General features: G+C 46.7%; 1 protein-coding gene across 2 annotated transcripts; it reads left to right on the forward strand.

The window, feature by feature from the left end:
- The first annotated feature begins 719 nt into the window (after window positions 1–719).
- Window positions 720–22,285, forward strand: col4a6 (collagen, type IV, alpha 6). 2 transcript variants are annotated; one of them, XM_079295503.1, is made up of 39 exons: window positions 720–782; window positions 1,062–1,097; window positions 1,226–1,267; window positions 2,463–2,553; window positions 3,059–3,112; window positions 3,270–3,332; window positions 3,500–3,544; window positions 3,900–3,953; window positions 4,245–4,314; window positions 4,413–4,523; window positions 4,608–4,757; window positions 5,085–5,135; window positions 6,904–6,999; window positions 7,139–7,296; window positions 7,416–7,598; window positions 7,713–7,896; window positions 10,855–10,926; window positions 11,110–11,217; window positions 11,327–11,545; window positions 11,901–12,059; window positions 13,854–14,024; window positions 14,117–14,260; window positions 14,642–14,764; window positions 14,853–15,034; window positions 15,125–15,188; window positions 15,281–15,355; window positions 15,583–15,690; window positions 15,780–15,887; window positions 15,990–16,061; window positions 16,399–16,518; window positions 16,609–16,725; window positions 16,917–17,078; window positions 17,195–17,293; window positions 17,430–17,579; window positions 18,138–18,254; window positions 18,555–18,746; window positions 18,947–19,118; window positions 19,215–19,329; window positions 19,692–22,285. In XM_079295503.1, the coding sequence occupies exons 3-39, from the start codon at window positions 1,239–1,241 to the stop codon at window positions 19,950–19,952; spliced, it is 4,449 nt and encodes a 1,482-aa protein (XP_079151629.1). In that variant the 5' UTR covers window positions 720–782; window positions 1,062–1,097; window positions 1,226–1,238; the 3' UTR covers window positions 19,953–22,285. The 2 variants fall into 2 exon arrangements, with proteins under 2 accessions (XP_079151629.1, XP_079151630.1); XM_079295504.1 differs by lacking the exon at window positions 5,085–5,135.
- Window positions 22,286–22,931: the final 646 nt, after the last annotated feature.

The raw sequence follows: 22,931 nt of genomic DNA on the forward strand, positions 1-22,931 counted from the left end.
GCTACCGTTCACATCCCTGCTGGTGTTGTTCAATGTTTCATATTTAGAGTTAGAGTAGTTTGAGCTTGTCTTCCCGCCGCACTGCTTTCTTACTTTTGTCCTTATTTTTTTTTTTTTTTTTACTGACTTCATGAGCAAAGTGTGGCTTTGATCTTTAGTCTTTTCTTGACTTTTCAATGTGGGAACTTCTGATGTTTAAAAAAATGAGAAAATATTCTTTCTGTTGACTTTGGAAAAAGTGTACTGTTGTTGAAGTTATCTGAGAGATGTATGTATTTGTCAGACATGTAAAGTTTTGTGGTGACTTGTCTTTGGTCTGCCATTGAAAGATTTAAAGACTGTTTGGTTGCAGTTGCATGGTATGGTTATGGTTACATGCATATATCAGCGCTGAGCCAGCCTGCAATGCTGTGTGTGGCCACCAGGTGGTGCTACAGTAACACTGATGGTAATAACCCTAATATCCTAAACCGGGTTTATTCTCCATTAACCAGACGGCATAATGTCAAATTGTCTTTTATTATTCAAATCAATTAAGAGGATGCTGATGTGTTTTTATTTTTTGTCTTTTTTTTAAGAGTTTACCGGGTTTGCGAGGAAGAGAACGGTCCATCTGTAAGATTCATTCTTGTTCTGCTCACCACGCAACAACAGATAATCCACACATGTTGAGTCCTCTAGATGCAGAGTTCTGACCCGGTGGTGCTGTTTCTCTGCAGGGTATCAGAGGTCCTGATGGTCAACCTGGGTTTCCTGGCTCCAGGGGCCCTGAAGGATTCACCGTATGTAAACGAATTCATCAGACTGATTGAGGAGTCTAGCTTTCATCTTACCTCAGAAACAGTAATAAATAAATGAATGTCTATTAAATCATCAGGTAATACTATTATTACATTGTCAGTCAAACATATTTCAAAGTTAAAGTTTCCAGATTTTTTTATGTTTTTTGTGTGATTAATCTTATTCTAACCACCATTAAATCTTTGTCGACACTCATATTTCTATCCATGTAATATTATTTCTGATTTTGGTCGCTGACTTTAGTTTGTCGTCGTCTCCAGGGCCCGCCTGGTCCTCCCGGTCCTCCAGGGCTAATGGTAAGTAAAATAACAGAGCACTTTGATTTATTCTATTGTGTTCTATTGTGTTCTATTATGTTCTATAAGCTTCTATCATTTAGAGATTGTTGCTCGAAGTGTGTTTTGTGAACCCTCTTGTTTTTTAGGGGAGCCGTAGTGATGGATTTGAAGGAGAGAAAGGAGACAAGGTACGCTTTATTAACTGAAGACGTGAGATTTAATCACACCACACGCACACACACACACACACACACACACTCACACACACACTTTAATCCCTGTAAACGTCAGCGAAACAGCAGGCTTAGAGTGCTCTGGCTCGGTCCTGTGTGTGTGTGTGTGTGTGTGTGTGTGTGTGTGTGTGTGTGTGTGTGTGTGTGTGTGTGTGTGTGTGAGTGTGCATTTATGTGGCTTGACAACCTGCTCTTCTTCCGTCCAACACATTAATTCACCCTCCATCTATCCTGCCCTCCTTTAACCCCACCCATCCCTGCATCCCTCCCTCCTCCTCTTCCTCCTCCTCCTCCTCCTCTTCCCCTCCATCCCCAGACTGACTACAACTGTTTGTTGCACTCCGTCTCCTGTATGATAAAAAGATCACATGAACCCACTCCATTCTGTCTGGTTTGTTCTTCAAATGATCCGCGCTGCCGCTGAGGACAAGTCGCAAACTGTAGAAATTTAAATAAGATCTGGAATCAGCGTCATAATCAAATCTCAACCCCCGAGAAAATAAAAAATCAAATTCAAATATGGTTTGTGACTTGACCGGCGGCATTACACACGTGTTTCCCTCACTGCTGTGTGACAGTTCAGAGATTTCTACATGATGAGGTTTTTCTCCCAAATTGAATAAAAAAAAGATTTTTAAATAATCTTGCATTTTTTGGCATTTAATATAAACAATTCTACTTCAGTCAAAGCCTTCAATATACAACAATAACGTTCAACACAGAAGTGTCTGAGCTGTCACTCTGAGGATGATCTGTGGGACTGGAGCTGGAATCACTTGCTCCTACTTCCCATGTTGCACTTTATTTCCCCTCCCCCCTTTTTTAATCACGTTTTGGGCGTATTTTCCTTCTCAAGCGTTTACAGACGTTTATCAGACTTCACACAGCGTCACAGTCCGCTTTAGTTTTGGAATATTCGGCCGTCACATACTTCTGTCCATGTAGTATATTTCTCTCTTTCTATCTGCTCTTTTTTTCCCTCTCCTCTGTTGTTTTTGTTCATATTTTGCTGCTCTTTTCCTCTCCTCTCATCTATTTATTCTCCTCTCACCTCCCATCATGTCCTCCTTCCTCTTCCTGTTTCTCCTCCACCTCCCTCTCCTATAATATCCTGATTGGCTACGGGTGTTTGTGTGTGTTTCGGACTCCAGGCGAAGTGGGTCTCCCCGGACCCAGTGGTACTTCCCGGCGACGGGTCGCTGAGAAGCGAACAAACTCTCACCATCTACAAAGGAGATAAGGTAACACAGCAAGGGAAGGCTAGGAGCAGAGGACACACACACACACACACACACACACACAGATGTGGTGGGCTTTCACCAAAATAGTGTGAGCAAGACGGTCAACAACAAAACAGGCAGCAGGCTGTTTGATGTTGGAAAGATTGAGAGGTTACGGAGGTCACTACTGGGAACATTAGAAATCCCTTTTGTTGCAAAACCCTCGAGACAAAAAGACTCTGAGTCGTGTTCCCTCGGTCCCGCTGCGTTCCAAGCCCAACACAGAGCTCCCTCTCTGGGGCTTGAGAGCGCCGGACAGCTCAGACATTCCACATGATCCACAATATGTTCCCATCAAGCGTTGACGCTGGTGTTCGCCGGGTTGTCGTCTGTTGTCTTTTGAGTGAGGCTTTTACAGTTTGCACGGACGTACAAGGTGAGTTTAAATCCAAAGAATGTTTTAAGAGTTCATGTCAGTGACGCTCTGCTCATGTTGACCTTTGTTCTCCCTCCGTCTGTCTCTCAGGGTGCGACTGGCCCAAAGGGGTTCAGAGGGTTCCCCGGCACTCCTGGCAGACCTGTAAGTGTTTGTTTTTTCTCCCAGAAACATCCATTTTTAATGCTATTTCTGTACAATTAATGCAGCAAAGAATCAGAGAGGTTGTTGAACCAGCTGAGAGATCACTATATTCCCCCTATAATATGTTGTGTATCATATTCTTCTTACTGAACTCCAGGGACCTTTCGGCTACCGTGGTGAACTTGGAGAGCAGGGCATTCCCGGATACCCCGGTGCCAGAGTAAGAGCTGACAGCTGACTGCGTGACACCACATTAGACGTAGAATTGTGTGCATTTTGTTGTATTTTGTTGAGATTCCTTACTTCTTCTCGCGTCTGTTGTCAAATATGCACCTTTCCTTTCCCTCTTCTTCTGTGGTGGATGTCATCTTTGATTCCACCAAACAGGGTCCTCCTGGTTTTAACGGGCCTCCCGGACCTCCAGGACAACAGGTGGGCTTCTGTAAACTCATCCCTTGAAATATTCAAACGCTGAGACGTCAACATTATGAGCCGTTGTACTTTTACCTTGGACACAGAAAATACTCATCTCTGATTGGCCAGATACAGATTAGGACCAGATACATCACAGAGGAAGCTCGTGTATTTCTGGGTTACTCACTAGAGACAAGTAGAAGCATAAAGTCTCTGATTATTTTATATTTTTATACACACACACACACTGCCATTAAATGACGAATAACAGTACAAAGTCAACAAATCAACAAGACAACAACTCAAACTTAAAATCAAATAAACAAGGAGAGTAAAACGATGGAACTGCACCTCTTGCTCTTTGTCCTGACAGGGATTCAGAGGTACTCCAGGTTACTCGGGGCCCTCAGGATACACAGGAGCAAAGGTAACACGAGTGTGCTTCTTACGGAACACCTGCTCAGAATGAACACTGTTTGTTTGATGGATTTGGGACAACAGCGTTGCGACACCTCTTTCTCACCAGCAGATGGCGCCAGCGTTTCTTAAATTCATTTTTGCCTCGGCTACTTTAAGTTGGGGAAGCAGTCAGGAGAAGAAAACAAACTTAGCTTTGTGCTGAATAGACATATTATGATTTCAAAACAATGACTTATTATCTCACAATATTTTTGTATCCTGCTCATGTGCTATGTTGTCCTGAACTTGTCTCTAACAGGGAGACCAGGGCGACCCCGGAGCACCAGGACCTCCTGCTTACGTTAGTGGTGAGGGCACTGCTGTTCAAGGTAACACACAAACCTAAACTAACTAAGGTTCACTGTGAGTCGTTGTTTAATATGTGCAAGTGCCCCGTGTTGAGCGTCTCTTCTCTGATTGGCTGTAGGACTAACAGGTGACCCGGGTTTCAATGGCGTGCCCGGAGCCCCCGGTGACCAGGGATTCCCAGGATACCCAGGACCACCAGGCCAACCAGGAGTTGGTGGTTATGGCACAGGTAGGCTCTTCTACGCAGCGATGCACTGGGTTTATGTTTTATAAAATATAGCTTCAATTAACCCAAATCTGTCCTCACGTGCAGGTGCTTCCAGATCCCCAGGTTTTCCCGGGACCGCCGGCCCAAAGGGAGAGAAAGGTAACCCAGGCATACCGCACTACGGCTCAGAAGGAAGAGCCGGCAACCCTGGACAACCCGGACCCCCCGGCACGACCGGACCTCAGGGCCCTACAAGTACGTTCACAAACGACTAACAGAAGCTCTCCCTCCACAGGGGGTCGTGATGAGGATTGGCTTGTTTGAGAGATGAGGAGACTCCCAATCGCAATGAAATCAACTGTTTTAAACTTCCCTTTTTTTATTTTACATCCTGTTTATGTTGCCTGCTGTTTATTTGACTGTGACGAAGCACTTTGAGGTGGATTCCTCGCATGAAAGGAGCTAAAATAATTCAATTTGTTTTTTTACCAGCCATAAAAGCCAGTTTACCTCTTAAAGTACAAGACAAGATAGAAAGAGACTTTAAAGCATCATGGCTGACTGATTTAACTGTCCTCCAAGGCTTTTCCGTTCAACCCTGCGTCATCTATCCTGAGTGGTCCGGGCCCAAAGGCAGGTATCCTAAACGCAGCCATATTGCCATCACCACCATGGCAATATTCAGCCCGCCAAAGGGAAAAGTCAAAACAAACAAAACACAACTGGCAGCCGGCAGTATCTAACTGCCAACAAGCTTTTTTGATTTAGCGCTATACTCTGTGGAGGGTGCGGTGGTAAGTGTAGTGGAGTAGAGTGAAGGCCATTCTTCAGACTTGGATGGGAGGGCCTCTCTACTCAAAGCTGCTTTTCTCCTCTTTGGCCACAAGCTGTCGCCCTGCTGCCGCGCAATTCACTGATTTTACATGGACGTCGATGCATGGCGGCAGCGTTGTTTGCAAACAGGGATTTTATTTTACCGGCACAAACGGGTCAAACGAAGGAAGACAAAAAAAAAGAGGAGGGACACAAACGGACAGGAAATGATGAGCGATAAGAATGATGAGCTGTTTGTTGGGAACGTTTCATCTCTAGGACATAGTTTAATTAAAGGGACAGTGTGGGTGTTTTGAAGTCAGTGCATCCTACAGTCGATGGAGTTTGGAGAAACAAAAAGACACCAAAAGAAAATCCATATTGGTTTCAGTGTACGCTACATTTATAGTGTTCTCACCGCTCGGAAGTGACGCTGTTATATTCAGCTACGCTCTCGTCAAAGCCACAGGACTCCACTGACAACACCTCGCAGAACACGGAGGTTACGGGACCGCCGCTGTCTCGACCGCTTAGTTTGTTCGTGTCGTTGTTTGGCTTTTTGTGTTTGAAATGGTAAGTGTAGATTCACAAAAGTCACTGAACATCACAAGCAACCTGACCGATGGAGGCGGCGGTAGACCTGCGACCCCGTCGTTCTGCGAGGCTTTTGTCAGTGGAGTCTGGTGGCTTTGAACAGAGCGTAGATAACGGCTTCGACAAAGCCTTGAGCATGTTCTAAATACAGCGTACAGTTAGACTGACAGTGATGGTTGTAGGTGTCCACAATACGTCCACAGCAGGTCGTAGCTTTGCTCCCGTGCTGGTACTCCTGTCTGCTGTAGTTAGAACACTGAACATGGATCAGTTGCTCATACAGACTCCTCTTGATCAACTATAACTACATGTATGTGGTGGTCAGAGAGTCTCAGCTCAAAGGTTTACGTACCAATGATTCGTCATCCTTGAACCTAGACAGGGTTATTCCCTCCGTCCTCGACCTCAGGTCCTCTTCACCACAAAACTCCAGAGTGCACTTCCATTCTCAGATCATATCACAAATGTGTATTTGTTGGAAGTTTGTCTCCTTTGTTTGTGTCGGTGCTGAACTGCAACGCACTGTGCATGCTGCTTGTGGCAAGTAGCTCTTCGCGGCCATTACAGTCGATGTGAAATCACTGAATATGTTGAAGTACAACGCTGTTTTATATTTTATATAAACAAGTTAATGCTTTTTATTATTATCTTGTTTTTTTACGTAAGCATCTGTCGTCTTGCAGCAGCTGCTGAACTCTTTCATTTTACTCGCTGACCAAAGAGACGAATCCTGATTCCACACCGTGACACCGAGCTGCACTCGCACTCCGTTTGAACACATTCAATGTTTAAGTGCTTATGAAGATAAGTCAGTGATGATAAGACATCATTATTTCCACATCTTATATCAGTCAGTGCAGTTCAGCTCAAGTTCAAACTGTGTGAAATCTAAAAACAATCTCATGTGTCTGTTTGTTTGTGACGATACTTTGTGGCTTATTTACCATTTTAACCTCCGATTGATCCAACTTTATGTGTGTGTGTGTTCTTGCAGGTGGTCCCGGTGGTCTCCCCAATACTCTCCCTGGAGAGCCCGGAGCTCCTGGCTCCAGAGGAGAGCCGGGTGTAAGAGGACAGGATGGCTACAGAGGTACGCATCGCTGAAGAAACGCGTCTTGCATTTAAGTCCCTTTCACAGTCCATCCCCGGAATGTTCGGGGACATTTCCTGCCAGTGTGAATGAAGCCACTTCTTCAAAACCCGGTTGTCCCGTTTCCCTCGTCCTCCAGGTGATCCCGGTCCCTGTCACTGCCTCGGAGGAGGCACCTCGGGGTATCCCGGGTTAGCTGGAGCCCCGGGAGTCAACGGGAACCCCGGCTTCGCTGGACGAAAGGGGGAGCTTGGTGACGGCGGCTCACCTGGCTTCAACGGCGTCCAGGGACCTTCTGTACGTTTGGATTTTTAGTATTTTTCTTCTGTTGACAGCTTCCGTCCCACTTTGCAGCCACACATTATTTGTTGTAAAGCCAAGTCCCACGAGCGTCCATCACTTCCGTCCTCCTGCAGGGTCGTTCTGGTGACAGCGGCTACTTTGGCCGTAAGGGAGAGAAGGGGACGTCTTACTACCCCAACCAGGGTTTCGGGGTGAAAGGAGAGCTCGGCGGCACTGGACCCAGAGGACCTAATGGTGAAACTGGAACACCCGGCAGAGAGGGAGTGCCTGGCTTCCCCGGATCCCCCGGACCCCCAGTGAGTGCTTCGACACACAGTATTCACGTCAATCTAAGGTTTGAGCAAGTTCTTAAAAGAAGGTAAACAAATAAAGATTTTAAAACAACCTTCTTCTTTGCTTTTCCTCCGCAGGGTGACGGTGGCTACGGCACACTTGGAGAGAAAGGTTTCCCAGGGTTCCATGGGACGACGGGTCGTCCCGGGGGCCCCGGCGAGCCCGGTAACGGCTACGCCGGCACGCCCGGCTTTCGCGGAGAGCCTGGAGACCCCGGTATTTATGGGCTGCCGGGGCAACCGGGTTTACCCGGACCGAAAGGTAAGTGATGGCGAGGAGGAGCGAGTGTGTGTGTGTGCGGATGCAATGACTTATCCTCCCCACAGGGTGAAAACCCCCGACCATGCATCCGTCCCATCCAATCAGTGTTACCATAGCATCCTCATCCTAACACCCGAAACCAGTAGGGGAGGTTTTTCTCGGGGACAAGCGGCTGAAGCAGCCACACGGACCTGAAGGGACGACATGTTCGACTTTCTCTCCCGCACCTTCATGCCTCGCTGCTGCAGTTAACTACCCGATTAATGGGTCTCCATTAACGTGCTTGTACACTTCTTCTGCAGCCAATAATCTCAAATCCATGACCTGCTTCCTTTGTTGACTCAGTGAGATTTTTATTTGCTGATTGCGTGACAGCTCCTGTGCTTCTTTAGTCTCAGAGGATTTGATTCGCTCGGTCAAAATGTGATACAGAAATCAGGTAATAATTCAAATAACTTTGATTTGGTTGCTCTTTGAAAGGATGACGCTGGTGTCATTACAAGACCCAATATGTCACACAGGCGGAGAGGAAGAGCAGGAAAAGCATATATTTTGCGCAGATATCATATTTTACACACATTACTGGGTACATTGCATAGTTCAAAAACACAAATATTGACAATTTGTATAATTTATGATTATTATAATTCATTTTTTTAATTTTTTGTGTGGCTCATGGTGGGGCCATGCCCTCTGTTGACCAGCCGCCACTGCTAACGCTGAGTGACACCAGCAGCCTCCGTTAGACCTCCTTTGATCCGCTTCTTCTTCTTCTCCTCTGAGACCAAACGACACAAAGTCCTCAGCAGCAGCTGAGCTCATGGTGCTCTCATACCGTGACGCTGATGCTCAGCAACTCATTCATTTTGCTCTTAATATGAAGGTTATTGTCACTCACATGAGCAGAAAAAAGTCTCTCTCTCTCTCTCTCTTCTCATTGAGTGGAATAACCTGTTCTTAAGCAATATGCTTTTTGCCTCAACTGAATGAGCCTTGAATTAATTGAATGGAATTAATTGCTGATTTGCTGATATCTGTTTGATGAAAAAAAGAAGATTTAATTGCTTTATTGGCGCATGCAAATGACCCTGACTGGCTTTGTATGCTGCCATCTCCTCTCTCTCGCTCTCTCTCTGTCTCTCTCGCTCTCTGTCTCTCTGTCTCTCTCGCTCTCTCTCTCTCTCTCTGTCTCTGTCTCTCTCTCGCTCTCTCTCTGTCTCTGTCTCTCTCGCTCTCTCTGTCTCTCTCGCTCTCTCGCTCTTCTCTCTGTCTCTCCCTCTCTCCCTCTCTCCCTCTCTCTCTCTCTCTCTTCTCTCCCTCCCTCTCTCTCTCTCTCTGTCTCCCTCTCTCTCTCTCTCTCCCTCTCTCTCCCTCTCTCTCCCTCTCCCTCTCTCCCTCTCTCTCTCTCTCTCTCTCTCTCTCTCTCTCTCTCTTCTCTCCCTCCCTCTCGCTCTCTCTCTGTCTCCCTCTCTCTCTCCCTCTCTCTCCCTCTCCCTCTCTCCCTCTCTCTCTCTCTCTCTCTCTCTCTTCTCTCCCTCCCTCTCTCTCTCTCCCTCTCTCTTCCTCTCCCTCTCTCCCTCTCTCTCTCTCTCTCTCTCTCTCTCTCTTCTCTCCCTCCCTCTCGCTCTCTCTCTGTCTCCCTCTCTCTCTCCCTCTCTCTCCCTCTCCCTCTCTCCCTCTCTCTCTCTCTCTCTCTCTCTCTTCTCTCCCTCCCTCTCGCTCTCTCTCTGTCTCCCTCTCTCTCTCCCTCTCTCTCCCTCTCCCTCTCTCCCTCTCTCTCTCTCTCTGTCTCTCTCTCTTCTCTCTCTCTCCCTCTCTCTCTCTCTCTCCCTCTCTCTCCCTCTCTCTCTCTCTCTCTCTCTTCTCTCTTCTCTCCCTCCCTCTCTCTCTCTCCCTCTCTCTTCCTTGTGCATGTGTATCTGTGCAGGTGAAAACAGCTGTGCAGGGGTTAATGACGCCGGAGAGGGAACGGGTGGGTAACTAACTTTTTCATCCACCAGCCAGAGTAACGAGTCCGGGGAACAGAGTTTACAGCTGTTTGGTAGACGTGCAGATGTGCAAACAAGCTCTCCTTTGCTCTGCAGATGTTGCTTTTGACAACGTTAAATCAAAGCACTGAGAGACGTTTGCGTCCATAGCGTGTCTTCTTTCAGACTAGTGGAAAGAAAACATCCCCCAGATCCACATGTAGGTGTTTATTTTACTGCTTTGTTGATTAGAATTAGTAGATTTCTCCTAAATTCACCATTAGATGATGCCTCGTCACTCATAGAGAAGTCTCTGATGATGGCCAATAGTTCAACTGACTCAGGCTCAGCTGACCACTGTGGGAAATGTAGTCCTTTGCAACCTCAGGGACTCCAGTCAGGGCCGAGTCAGCCGGCGGTTGACGGTCACGTTTCAGCTTTTACCCGAATATTCGCAGACACGCGACAGTTACTCTCCTCTTCCTCCGATCAAAGCTGCTGAAACCTGCCGCATGTCTTCAAGCCCCGCCTCTGCTACGTGCTGTTTGGGGGGAATATATGGAAATAGAACTGATTCCACGACACCAAATTTAAATCATGGCTTTGAACTCTTAATTGTTTATCCATCATACTCTCATTTATTTTTTTAATTGTGATGAATTTTACTACTAACTGCATTCAAAATACAACACACATAACAACAACAACATTAATACCCATGATTCAACTCGGATGAACCTGAATGAACATTTGGGGTGAATGGAGGCGACAGGCAATCAAGATATTCACAAGAATTTACTGTTTAACAAATGATGTTGGAGAACTATTGTGTGAAGCGCTCTCGTTGTTCCTCAGCATGTATTACATTGAGTGTTGTTCTGCCGCTGTAGCTTAGCATCATGGAGCACGTCGAGTTCGCCCTTTGTAGTCACTGTACGAGTCTGTCAGAGTGTTTAAAGTGTGATTGCTAACCTGCGTGTGATGCTACCAGGCACAGTGTTACCTTGCTCCATACCCGGCGAGGGTGGAGACCCCGGTTACCCCGGTGGACCTGGACGACCAGGTACTGATCAACAAAGTGCTTCTGTCTTTGTACGTCTCATGTTAAGAAGGACTGTCATTCTCTTAAAATAAGATTTATTAGCCTTTTGTCAAAATACGAGCTCTCCAAGTTTTTTTATTTCATGTTTTATGTTCTTAAGAAAAGATTAATGTCGTACCCGTCGTACCCGTTTGCGCCCGTCAGGTCTTAAAGGTGAGCCAGGTTTCTCAGGAAACACGGGAAGTCCCGGGTTTGACGGTGGCAAAGGAGAGAGTGGAGACCCGGGACACGGAGGTCGACCTGGACCACAAGGTGAACCAGCGTGGTGGTCTCTGTACTATTTGTCATCCCGGTCGAATGAAAGGGATTCTGCCTTCAATCCATCACCTCTAACGTGTCCTCCACCCTCTCCTCCGTGCAGGTTTCCCCGGACCCAGAGGGGATCCTGGACTTCCAGGTTCTCCAGGACAGAGTTTTGACGGAGGCAGGGCGAAGGATGGCGTTCCAGGGCGTCCTGGAGCCAAAGGTCAGCCCGGAGAGGTACTGGGAGCCACACCCGGTGGCCCCGGACAGAACGGTTTACCGGGAACCCCCGGAGACAAGGGCCAGCCCGGGACACCGGGAGGACCTGGATCACCTGGTGGGTCTCAGACAGAGACAATCTTGCATTTAAAGGGTTCAAATTAGAGGGATCCACAAGTGTTAAATCAGGCGTTTCTATCCATTCATACCAGTGAGGGCAGGCTAATTCAAAGCAGAAACTACATCCTCCAAAAGTACAGTTACAGTTGATCAGCACCCGTTTAAAACAGCTACAAGTGAAGATCATAATCTCCATAAAGGGAGGATTTATTGCAGGACTGTTGTATTTGTAACAGCTAGCAGTAGCTAACAGGCTGTAGCTGTATTAGGAGTAGTACTAGTAGTTGTACTGGAGGCAGAAGTAGGACAAGAAGAAACAGCAGCAGCTGTAATTGTCTCTCTTCCTCCGTCAGGTGGTGACGCACGCTTCGGTGTTCCCGGGCTGAAGGGGGAGCGCGGCGTCGACGGCTTTCCCGGTATCCCCGGCCTTCCCGGCCCTTCGGGTGAGCCGACTTTCGGCATCCCCGGTCGGCCCGGAGCGCCTGGCGGCAGCGGACTGAGCGGATCACCGGGTGAGGGGAGAAAGGTCCAGTAACTCTGTCCATGTTTCACCAGACTTCTGTTTAACGTCGCAGGACGTTTGATTCGTGTCTGTCTCAATACAGTCATTTCTAGCATGATTTATAGAAGAAAACGTATATTTCGTTTAGATCTTGGCTGTTGTCTCTCACTCCTCGTTCTTTTCACTTTTACCCTTTTTCACTGTATTTCTTTCACAATCCTCCGTTTACCAAGCAGACACCACAGTTGCCTGTTTTGTTCCTGTTGTTGATTTAAACTCTGCATCAAAAGAATGTCCTCTCTTCCTGTTTTGTATTTCTCTTTGTTTCCTCCTCATTTCCTCCCTCCTTTTCTTCACACCGCCACCATTATCTCCATCCATCCTCTCATCATCCCTCCATCCTTTTCTTGGTGTTGGGTCACTCGGTTATAGGCTGCCAAGGTGAGACACTCTCTCTCCACCACTCCCCCGTCCACACTGTGCTCTCCATCCCTCCGTCCTCCTCCTGCTGTTCGTGCACTAGACAAACGCTTTGACTGCAATGCTCCTCACAGTGTCTGCTCGCTCTCCATTTCTCACCTGTGCAGCAAAAAAATGTCCATCTCCATCGAGTCATGTTGGCGTCAGTGGGGTGTGACCAGCTGCTCACTCCGTCTCAATCCACGATGCAACGTGTCTTTTTGCGGAGGGAGAGGGAAGAAACGATTTGTTTTTTCTTTATATAATCACCGACATTTTTATTCTTTTTCTCTTGTTTTTTCCCACGTTTTCTTCAAAAATGAACTTCATTCTTTTATTTTATTTTTTAGCTGTCGTTGCATTGAGATGAATGTATCACACCCGACTGAAGGACAGCTGATTCGACAAAAAATGCAATTTTTCTGCTTGATTAATGGTCAGAAAAAATGGCTTCAGATGGACATTTTAGCTGTGAGAGATTCAGAAACAGAAAGATCTCAAGAAATGTGACAGTCGATGTTTTTTATTTTCGCAGCTAACACTAACGCTCGTAGTTCAAGTACACCTTGAAGTGTGGTCTGATTGTGTTCACCGCTTCAATAGGCTCGTGTGGCTACTAAAGATTTGGGCTAAAGTGCTATCTAACAATATTAGAGGCATTTTTTTCTTCAACCCTTAAAAAAAGGACTTTTCATTTTCAACTCATCTCTGCATTGTCCCAGACACGTCATGACAGTTTAATGTCGCTGCATGGATGTGATGAAAATGAGTTCTCTTTTTAAGAACGCAGACAGTCGTGGCAGTAGTGCGCTATGCTGTCGGACAAACAAACTTTTAGGCGGTTGAACGTCGCTGATTCAGTCTGGAATTGCACTTGAGTTTGAAGATATGTCCGATGTAATATTTCAGTATGTTAAAGATATGATCTGGCACACGTTTAAACATTGAAATCACTGCATGTTGTGCAAGTAGCCACGGCTCGTATCTGTTCAAGTGCAATTGCAGCCCAACCAAAGCAATGAAACAATGCAGAGGAACATGTGCGTGTTAAGAATACAAATAAGTTATTAATTGCTATATTTATTAATAAATGTAACAATTGTGTTGACGGTAAGTTCATTTATTATTTTTTTTAAAAAGGTAAGTTTATATTTGTTGGCTTTTAGTGAGTTTTGTGTCTGAATAAGTGAATTAATGTTTATTTTTTCATTTGATTATGTTATTGATCCAGTTTTTTTCACATAGATGTGTCCATTTATAATGTAGATCATGACCCGTGTCTCACTAAAGTTCTCCGTCTTTCTTTTGTCCGTCTCGTGTCCCGTCATCATCCGTCCTCCGCCAGGTTTCCCCGGTCGGAAGGGGTTAAGAGGAGACCCAGGTTTCCCGGGGCCGGCAGGAATGAAGGGAACCCCAGGACAGCCCGGCACCCCTGGATCATCAGGGCCTAGGGGACCCCCCGGACCTCCAGGACCAGGAACTAGAGACGGAATCCCAGGAATCCCAGGGAGGAAGGGTGAGCCGGAGCTGCTGTTTATCACCACAGTTAATGTTCTAACGTCTCCTCGCTGTCACAGCAACATTTTGATTCTGCGGCTCTTTCCACAGGCGAGCCAGGGTTCCTAGGACTGATGGGTTTCCCCGGACTACCAGGTCGACCAGGAAGCCCAGGGTTTCCCGGAGCGAAAGGAGGGGCTGCAGGCCCCGGAAGAGACGGACTCCCCGGCGGTCCCGGATTCCCCGGAGCGAAAGGTAGAGTGTCCAGAACAGGAAACAGGACGATGAGATCTGGGCAGAGTCACAACCAGTGTTCCTTCAGCAGAACTCTCAGCAATTAGGCAACCTTTTCTTCCGCCACTAAGACGAGGCGATGACGAGCCGGCACCGACCCATGAACCCTCTGCACCCCACGTTTCACAGCGGTTTATGCTCACATGGTACTCACTGGGGCGTCGATCTCCTCTGCAGAATATGAATATCCTTCGCTGCTGTGAAAGCAGCACCATCATGGCTGGAAGCAGAGAATGCAGAGCGGCGAAACTTTAAATGAGACATGAAGTGATTTTGATGAAATATCGCAATATAAGCTTTGTTTTCCATGACGCTAACATCAATGTGTTTTTACTTCTGTAGGTGAGAGAGGATACACCGGTCTCCCCGGTTTGCCCGCTCCCCCTCATCGATCAGAGTTTGTGGAAAGAGGTGAATCAGGAACACCTGGAGGCAGCGGCCTTCCTGGCTTCCCCGGACGCAGAGGTAACGCTACTTCCTGTTTGCTGTATTCACAACTGAGACGCAGACGGTATCAATGAAACCAACAATGCGCATCTGATCAAATCTTCAGGTGACCAGGGTCTGCCAGGTCAGCCTGGTCGTCAGGGTCTGCCTGGACTTCCCGGTTACGCTGAGCAGAGTAAAGGACAGCCGGGACAGCCCGGGTTCCACGGGCAGCCGGGAAGTCCAGGCTACCCCGGGCCCAAGGGAGAAGGTGGAATCATGGGATTCCCCGGCACGTCAGGACCACAGGTAACAAAACACAACAAAGAGCACACGCACAAAACGTGAACGTGCAACAAGTTCAACCAGCGAGACTCAAGTTGTGACGCCTTCTTTCAGGGCGATGACGGTGGACCTGGTTTCCCTGGCAACCCCGGAGAGTTTGGTCGTTCCGGTGGAAAAGGTGAGTGTAAATATCACGCGAACCCCCCCAAAGAAAGATCTATCACATCTGTTTATGGATTCATAGAGCCGTCGTTTGACTCACATGTTCAGGTGCACCCGGAGAAAGTTATGGTTATCCTGGAGGTCCGGGAGCTAAAGGCCAGCCAGGAGAGTCAGGTTTCCCAGGTAAGACTCACCACCACCGCACCGCACCGTCCAACAGTCGCTCCTTCACAGTGCTCTTCACTTTTACATTATAAATTATAAAACAGAAAAATGTCCGTTTCTGTTTGTTATTTTAAACTGGTTCACGCTTGTGTGTTGGCGTCTGGTGTTATTCATGCCCTGTTCTACCAGATGTTTTTCCCACCACTTTAAAAACATCTGATGTCCATCATCTGATCTCTCGTCAGGTGGCCGCTCCATCGACGGCGCCCCCGGTGACAACGGCTTTCCGGGAGGTCCAGGTTTCCCCGGAGCGAAGGGAGGTCCTGGTGAAGGAGGGCGGCCTGGAATAATGGGTGAGAGAGGCCGCTTCACCTCCTTCAAGACAGCAGACAGAGAGAGCCGGACTCAGATAGTAACACATTCCCCCCCGTCTCCACTGCAGGCTCCCATGGTTTCCCCGGGCCCAAGGGCCAGCCCGGCTACCCGGGAAGAAGAGGAGAAGACGGGACTCCTGGTCTGCCTGCAGGTTCTGGAGGTCCTGGAGCCAAAGGTGAGAAATATGAACTTTTTGTCTCCACGTGAGACGAGTTAACACGACAAAGGAAGAATGCGAGCAGGTTCTGTAGACAAACGCTCTGGTGTGTTTCGACAGGTTTGCCCGGATCCTCTGGTTTGGACGGACTTAATGGCCTTGGTGGACCTAAAGGCCTCCCTGGAACCCCAGGCAAGGACTTGAGTCATACTTCTAGTGGTCCGGGGCAGTTTATGTGGAACATTGACAGAGTCAGAAGGATGTAGAACATGCACTTGCTCAAGCCTATCTGACCACAGTGTCTTTAAAACAACATGACCTCGAGAAGCTTGAGACAAAGTCAAAGTCACAAAAACACAAAGCTGTTTAGAGACCAAGTGGCTCTGCAGTGGAGGGTTTGGTTTGGTGTCGGGATACTTGGTCTGAGAAGTTTGGGAAACTCTAATTTCAAGATTACACATTCACAATTGAACCATCCGCGATGTTGAAGATGAGCAGCCGTTGAAGGTTTTGTTGTCTGTGGATCCAGGTGGGAGTGGGGGAGGTCGCCCAGGTTCCCCCGGTGCTCCAGGTTTTAAGGGGGAGAGAGGCGTGTCCTATCCAGGAGGTCCAGGCTACTCCGGGCAGAAGGGAGAGAGAGGAGATGCAGGTGAGAGGAAGGACGCTTGAACATGCTCACTGAGTATATATTTAATGACACGATATCTAAGTAAGGACTGCGGGTTTGTTTTTGTGTCAGGTGGTCCTGGACGAGTAGGGTTCCCTGGTCTGCCTGGACCTCCTGGTCCCACTGTGGGGTCAAATGTTCCCGGACCTTCTGGAGACCCCGGTCTCCCTGGACTGGACGGAGAGTATGGTAAATACATTTCCTCAGTCCAATGTCCTTTCCTTACTGTTCCTTTCCCTTTTTCTCAACCTCATTTCCTTTCCTTCCCTTTTCGTTTCCTATCCTGTCATTTCCTTTCTTTCTCTTAACACAATTTCCTCTCCTGTTTCCTTACCTTTCCTTATTACCTCTCCTAACCTCTCCCCTCCTCTCTCCTCCAGGTCCCCATGGTCCTTCAGGTCCCCCCGGCCCGCCCGGCCCAGGCACAGCCCAGGGAGACAGAGGAGACTCTGGGCTCCCGGGCTTCCCCGGCTCCCCCGGCAGGAAAGGAGACCCAGGCATCCCCGGAGGCCCCGGACTCCCCGGAGGCTCCAACTTCAAAGGTGAAGTGGGGACCCAAACCGCCTTTAAACTGAAGTTATGACAGTGTGAAATCAAGAAAACGTTGTATTTCTTTGTGTTAAGAAATAAAGTAAAACGTTGTGTCTTTGCTTTTCAGGAGGACGAGGTGAGACCGGCTACAGCGGAGGTCCTGGTCTCACCGGCTTCCCCGGTGACCCTGGTTATTATGGTAACAAAGGACCTAAGGGAATACGAGGTAGGAGGACTTTGGTCATTCCACAGGTAGCAGTAGATGGTGCCGGTGCCCTTTATTCCCTCACATTCATCCTGTGTTCTCCCTCCACCTTTCCCCCGTCCTCCCTCCTTGTCTCTCTCCGTGCCTTGCTCTCCAGGCCGTCACGGTCGTCAGGGTATCCCAGGAGTCGCGCGGACCCCGGCACTCCCGCCCTCGAGAATCTACGGAGAGGTGGGGTTCCCCGGTGCAGCCGGCGGCTCCGGTGGCCCCGGAGAACCTGGTCCGCCTGCAATGCCTGGACGTCCAGGTGAGCGGTGACATTTCAAATGATCTCTGCCATGTTGAAGACACGGTTACTGTGATAGCTCTTTGTCATTCATGCCAATATCTGCTTCTGTCTGAATCACGCTACCTTTGCTTCAAGGAGACAAATGTTCTGGTGGTATTTTGAAGGAATGGTGGGGTATTGTGTGAAATACGCGAAAAGTTCTACTCTCATATCCGAGCGTTAGATAAGAGGACTGTTAGCTTAGCTTAGCATAAGGGCTAAAAACAGGCATAATAGATTAGCCTAGCTCTGTTTCCAGTGTTTATGCTAAACTAAGCTAACCAGTTGGTGGCTCTAGCTTCATCTTTGAGACATACATGAGAGTTGTATCGATCTTCTCATTTCATATATATATATACATATATATATATGTGTATATATATATATATATGTACACATATATATATATAATATGTATGTAAAGGTTGTGATTGAGTAAAGGACGGTTAATGTGTTTTACAGCACAGAGAGACAGAAAATGAACAAATATGAGAATCGGCATGAAACTAAATGGCTGTCCGGACTCTCCTGCTGCAGGTTCTAAAGGTCGTCTCGGTCCTGTGGGTAAACTTGGCAGGACCGGATCTCCTGGTTTTCCCGGACCTATCGGCGACGCCGGACCCCCCGGTTTCCCCGGATCCACTGGAGAACAAGGTCAGCAGTCTGCCGGAGATGAAGCTTATTTCTAACTGTTTTGTCTCAGATGCTCAAGCAGAAAATGACAAATGTGGCAACTTTTTCTTTTAAAGTTGGTAGAAAACATAACAGCATCTGTTTTATATTGTACCCTCTATTATTGTATCCTAGTAATGATGATAGTGACGAATAGACACTGATTTTGTTATTGTTTAACATTTACATTATTTCAGAAATCAATTTAATAATGAGAAACACAGTTAAAAAACATAAATAAAACATATTGGGTGTACTTTCTCCTTGTTTCCTCTCCTTCAGGTCCCACCGGTGCAGTCGGTCGTCCCGGCGCTCCCGGCGGCGTCGGCCGCAGTTCCAGCATCGGCTACACTCTGGTGAAGCACAGCCAGAACGCCCAGGTCCCCATGTGTCCTCAGGGCATGGCCACGCTGTGGGACGGATACAGCCTGCTGTTCGTGGAGGGACAGGAGAAGGCACACAACCAGGACCTCGGTACGGAAAAACACTGTTTCTTCAGTCTTCATCTGTCTTAATTCATGACCTGCTGAGACAAAGATACAAAACTCTGGCAGAGCTCAGCTCAAGAGTAAGACGTTTTAAAGATAGCATGTTGTATCAGATCAAATCCGCTGCCCATACTTCTACCCGACAGCTGAATATTAGAGTCCCCGCCTCTCTCTTTGTGTCTCCAGGTCAGCCAGGGTCCTGCCTCCCCAGGTTCAGCACCATCCCCTTCCTCTACTGCTCCCCCAACGAGGTCTGCTACTACGCCAGCCGCAACGACAAATCCTACTGGCTCTCCACAACCGCACCCATACCCATGATGCCCGTGGCCGAGCTGCAGATACAACCTTACATCAGCAGGTACTGGCACCCGGACCGCTCGCGTCACAAGTAAATGTAGCACACCTGTGTGTATATTACATGAATCTCTCTCTCCTCTTGCGATGAACAATCCAGGTGTTCTGTGTGTGAGGCTCCGTCTCAACCTGTGGCTGTCCACAGTCAGGACATGGCCATCCCCACCTGTCCTCGCGGCTGGAGGAGTCTCTGGATAGGATACTCCTTCCTCATGGTAAACTCAAGACTAACAGACCACTTTCTCGTTTTACGGCCTCCAAATGTAGGGTTCTGCGCAAAGTCGGATGAAATCAAGCAGGTTCACCGCAAAGTCCTTCAGCTCAGACTCCAGCGGGGCCTCTGGTCTAGAGAGACCCGGACACGGCTTCGCTGCAGCCTTCGACCTGCAGTGACGGTTTAAGAGAACTGTCCCTTCAAAATAAAATACCCTCTGTTCAACAAAGTTTAAAAGATGAACGTCAACCGCACCATGAGAGCCTTTGCTCTCAGCAAACAGGACGTGATGCATGTAGCTGTCCTGCAGCAGCAGTCGGTGTGGAACAAATAAAGAAGTAACCTTCCTCCTCTCCTGTGCAGCACACGGCAGCCGGCTCTGAGGGCGGCGGTCAGTCCCTGCAGTCTCCCGGCTCCTGCCTGGAGGATTTCCGCGCGACGCCGTTCATCGAGTGCAACGGCGCCAAGGGCAGCTGCCACTTCTTCGCCAACGAGTACAGCTTCTGGCTCACCACCGTGGAGCCCAGCCAGGAGTTCGTCTACTCGCCAGCGCAGGAGACCCTGAAGGGAGGCCAGGAGCGCTCCAGAGTCAGCCGCTGCCAAGTCTGCAGCAAGATCTTGTAGGAGGAGGAGGAGGAGGAGCGGAGGGGTGGAGGTGACATACAAACCTCAAAGGAAAAGGTGCTGATGACGGAGGATGAGATGGTTTATAAAGAAATGTATAAAAAGAACATTGACTGAAAACGAGCCCCGCTCCTGCTTCTCTCAAGAATCGAGTCGAACGACATCGACTCTGTTTTTTAGAGATTTTGATCCCTTTAGGAACGAATGGCTTGTTACAAAAAGAAAAACAAACGAGAGTTTGAGTGAGGAAATGGAAAGAGCAGAGCTCCATCGCTCTCCTCTAGGTTGTCACTGACAATGGTGCTGTTGTTTAAGTGTTTATTTTGTGTCTCGTCTTCTGTATTTCGTGTCGGTTTGTGGCGAGAGTCGTTCTCGGCTACCTCGGAGAGTGGCGCCCCCTTCTGGTTTCGCACTGCACCGCTTACACATCAGGGCCGGACGTCTGCTTCAGGTGATCGGCTCAGACGGTTGAGTCCAGCTTTGGTGTGTTTGAGAGTTGGTTGAATCTAAAGGTCTTAACTTTTGTGAGCTGATGTAACTGAAGCAGAATCACCTGATTCGGCTTCAAAACACGGATTTTTCAGCGTAGCGGTCGCCATGAAGCTTTTCTTCTTTTTGCGTTTACTGCCGGCTACGACCACTTTTACTGCCGTGATGTCACAGATTGTGTCACGTTAAAAGCTGCAGAAATGAATCATTTCATTACGGTACGGAAATCAAATAACCTGCTTAAAAGCATTTCAGTGAGCTATCAGTGTGCTACGTGCAACTTATTTCCAAGCTGATGTACAGTATTTACCTCGTTTTCCATGTAAAGCATCAGCCGCACGAGAGGAAATTGTAAAGAATAGAGAGAGTTGATCAATTTACAAGCAAATTAGTGGTGGAACACAACTTGTTCAGTCAATACTGAACATTTTAAATCAGATACCAGACCAACAGCAACTTTTAGGGCAGAAAATAACTAGCTTTTTCCAAGATCCTTTTCATGATTTCCATCTTTGCTCATTTGATTTGACTTTCTAACAACATGAATACATTTTCAGGTGAGAAATATCAAAAAAAATAAGCCAATTTAAGGTCCACTGTCTTTCTTTTTATTCTTTTAAGCAAGTTGCAATTCTCCACAAGTTGATTTTAATGGTTTGCAGTCCTTGTTTCATACGGCGGTGATCTCTGTACATTTCACAATAAGACCCTCTGGTGCTACAACAACCCTCACTGACTTGAAAGACAATATTTTAAAATATTAAACATGCGATTAAAAGGAGAACCCCTCCCCCCCCAGCTCTTTTCCTCTAAATTGCTAAAACTGAATCCCTGCAACAGCTAGCCGCAGTAAAGAGTGACTATACACACACATATATATATTGCACTGATGTGAACTCACATGCGTTCGAACAAAAAACCAAATCAAGAGGCATATTTCCTCTCCATCTTCACAGGCTTTCATCTTTATTTTGTGACCAAACTTTACTCAGATGGCAACAGGAAACCAAACACACACACACACACACACACACACACTCTGATAGATTGTTAATTATTGCTGTATATAATGCTTTCTGTATTTCCCACCAAAGTATGTTTGAGCAAAACTCTACAAAGCTATTAGCTCTTTGTTTTATATTTGTATTATTTTTACAGTCTACGTGTCTTTTCTCTGTCCTTGGATAAGAATAAGGAAGTCGTCACTTATCTTCTGTCTATAAATGTAGATTTTACAGACATATTTATGACGGAATTTAGCGTTTTTTGCGTTGACTTTTCGATGTAAATCAAACGTCTCGCCTCCTTTCCTTGTATCCTTATCCTTGGACGGTGGAAGCTACTGGGTGACTTGTAACCACTATGGCCACTGTGTCTAGCACAGTCTCTCTGCTGGTAGCCCTGATTCTATTCCTATGCCACATTTGACTTCTTTTTCATTTAATTTTTCTCTTCATTTTTTTTTCTCGATTGTAATTATTTTACTTAAATCATGATACTATCCTCTGGCTTTATTTACTGAGATGGGAGGGAATGGGCAGATAACGATGTGTACATTAAATATTATGGAAAAACAGAACAAATGCCTTTAGGATTCTGTTTTTATATGGAAAATATATTCACCACTTATGATTTAACAGACGCATCGACCGTCTTTGTTGTCTGTTTGGTCTTTAGCCCGTTTTCAGAAAGAGTTGAAATGTTTTGTGCTGTTAGTGCCCGGAGGGACAGAAAAGAAATGCAGTTTTCCTCAAAGAGGATCTATAACAACATTAATAACATGTCTGTTACTGTAATGTGTATTTCTGTGGTCACACACGTTGAAATAAAGTCTCCGAACTAACTGAGAATGTCTTAACGCAGAATTATTTGACATAAAACGTGAGTATGTTTTTATGGGAGCAGTGTGAATGTTTTGTAGAAGGTTTTGTTGTGCTTTAGTCAGTGTGTAAAGATAACGTAGCAGATCGCTGTTACCAAACCAAATTAATAATATCAACACTGTGTAGCTTGATACTGACTATTTGATAGCCTGTTGTAAAACCAAGCAGCTGCCTTAAACATCCTTAATGTCAATTTAATAAAATTTCGAGATAATAAGTCAAATATTTGACTTCTTGTGTCAAAACAAATATGAGATAGTGAGTCAAAGTCACTTTCTAAATACAAATTGTAATATACTAAGTCATAAATTTGGAACCGGTCGAAATTGACTTGAAAAGACTTTGCCTTGTTGGACAACAATAAGCATAGAAATAAAAATAAAAAGTGATACCTTAAAACATAGTATAAAATGTGTGCAAGATATCTATTTTCAACAGAAAGTATTTTTATTTTCCTTTCGTGATCGGAATGAACTTCCAAGATAATAATAGTAATACACGGGACAATAATGCAAGTAAACATATAGTACTGAGGTAGACTGGGATACAAATTATAAAATATAAACTGAAACGTAGAAAGGAAAATTTGATCAAATACGGTGTGATC

Source organism: Melanostigma gelatinosum (assembly GCF_949748355.1).
Source record: "Melanostigma gelatinosum genome assembly, chromosome: 23".
Taxonomy (NCBI): domain Eukaryota; kingdom Metazoa; phylum Chordata; class Actinopteri; order Perciformes; family Zoarcidae; genus Melanostigma; species Melanostigma gelatinosum.

Excerpts from the sequence above, each read along its gene's own strand:
- col4a6 (XM_079295503.1), top strand. The coding sequence starts at position 1,239 with ATGGATTTGAAGGAGAGAAAGGAGACAAG. Across the intron at positions 7,297-7,415 it reads ACGGCGTCCAGGGACCTTCT|GGTCGTTCTGGTGACAGCGG; the intron begins GTACGTTTGGAT and ends GTCCTCCTGCAG. Across the intron at positions 18,747-18,946 it reads GGCACACAACCAGGACCTCG|GTCAGCCAGGGTCCTGCCTC; the intron begins GTACGGAAAAAC and ends TTGTGTCTCCAG.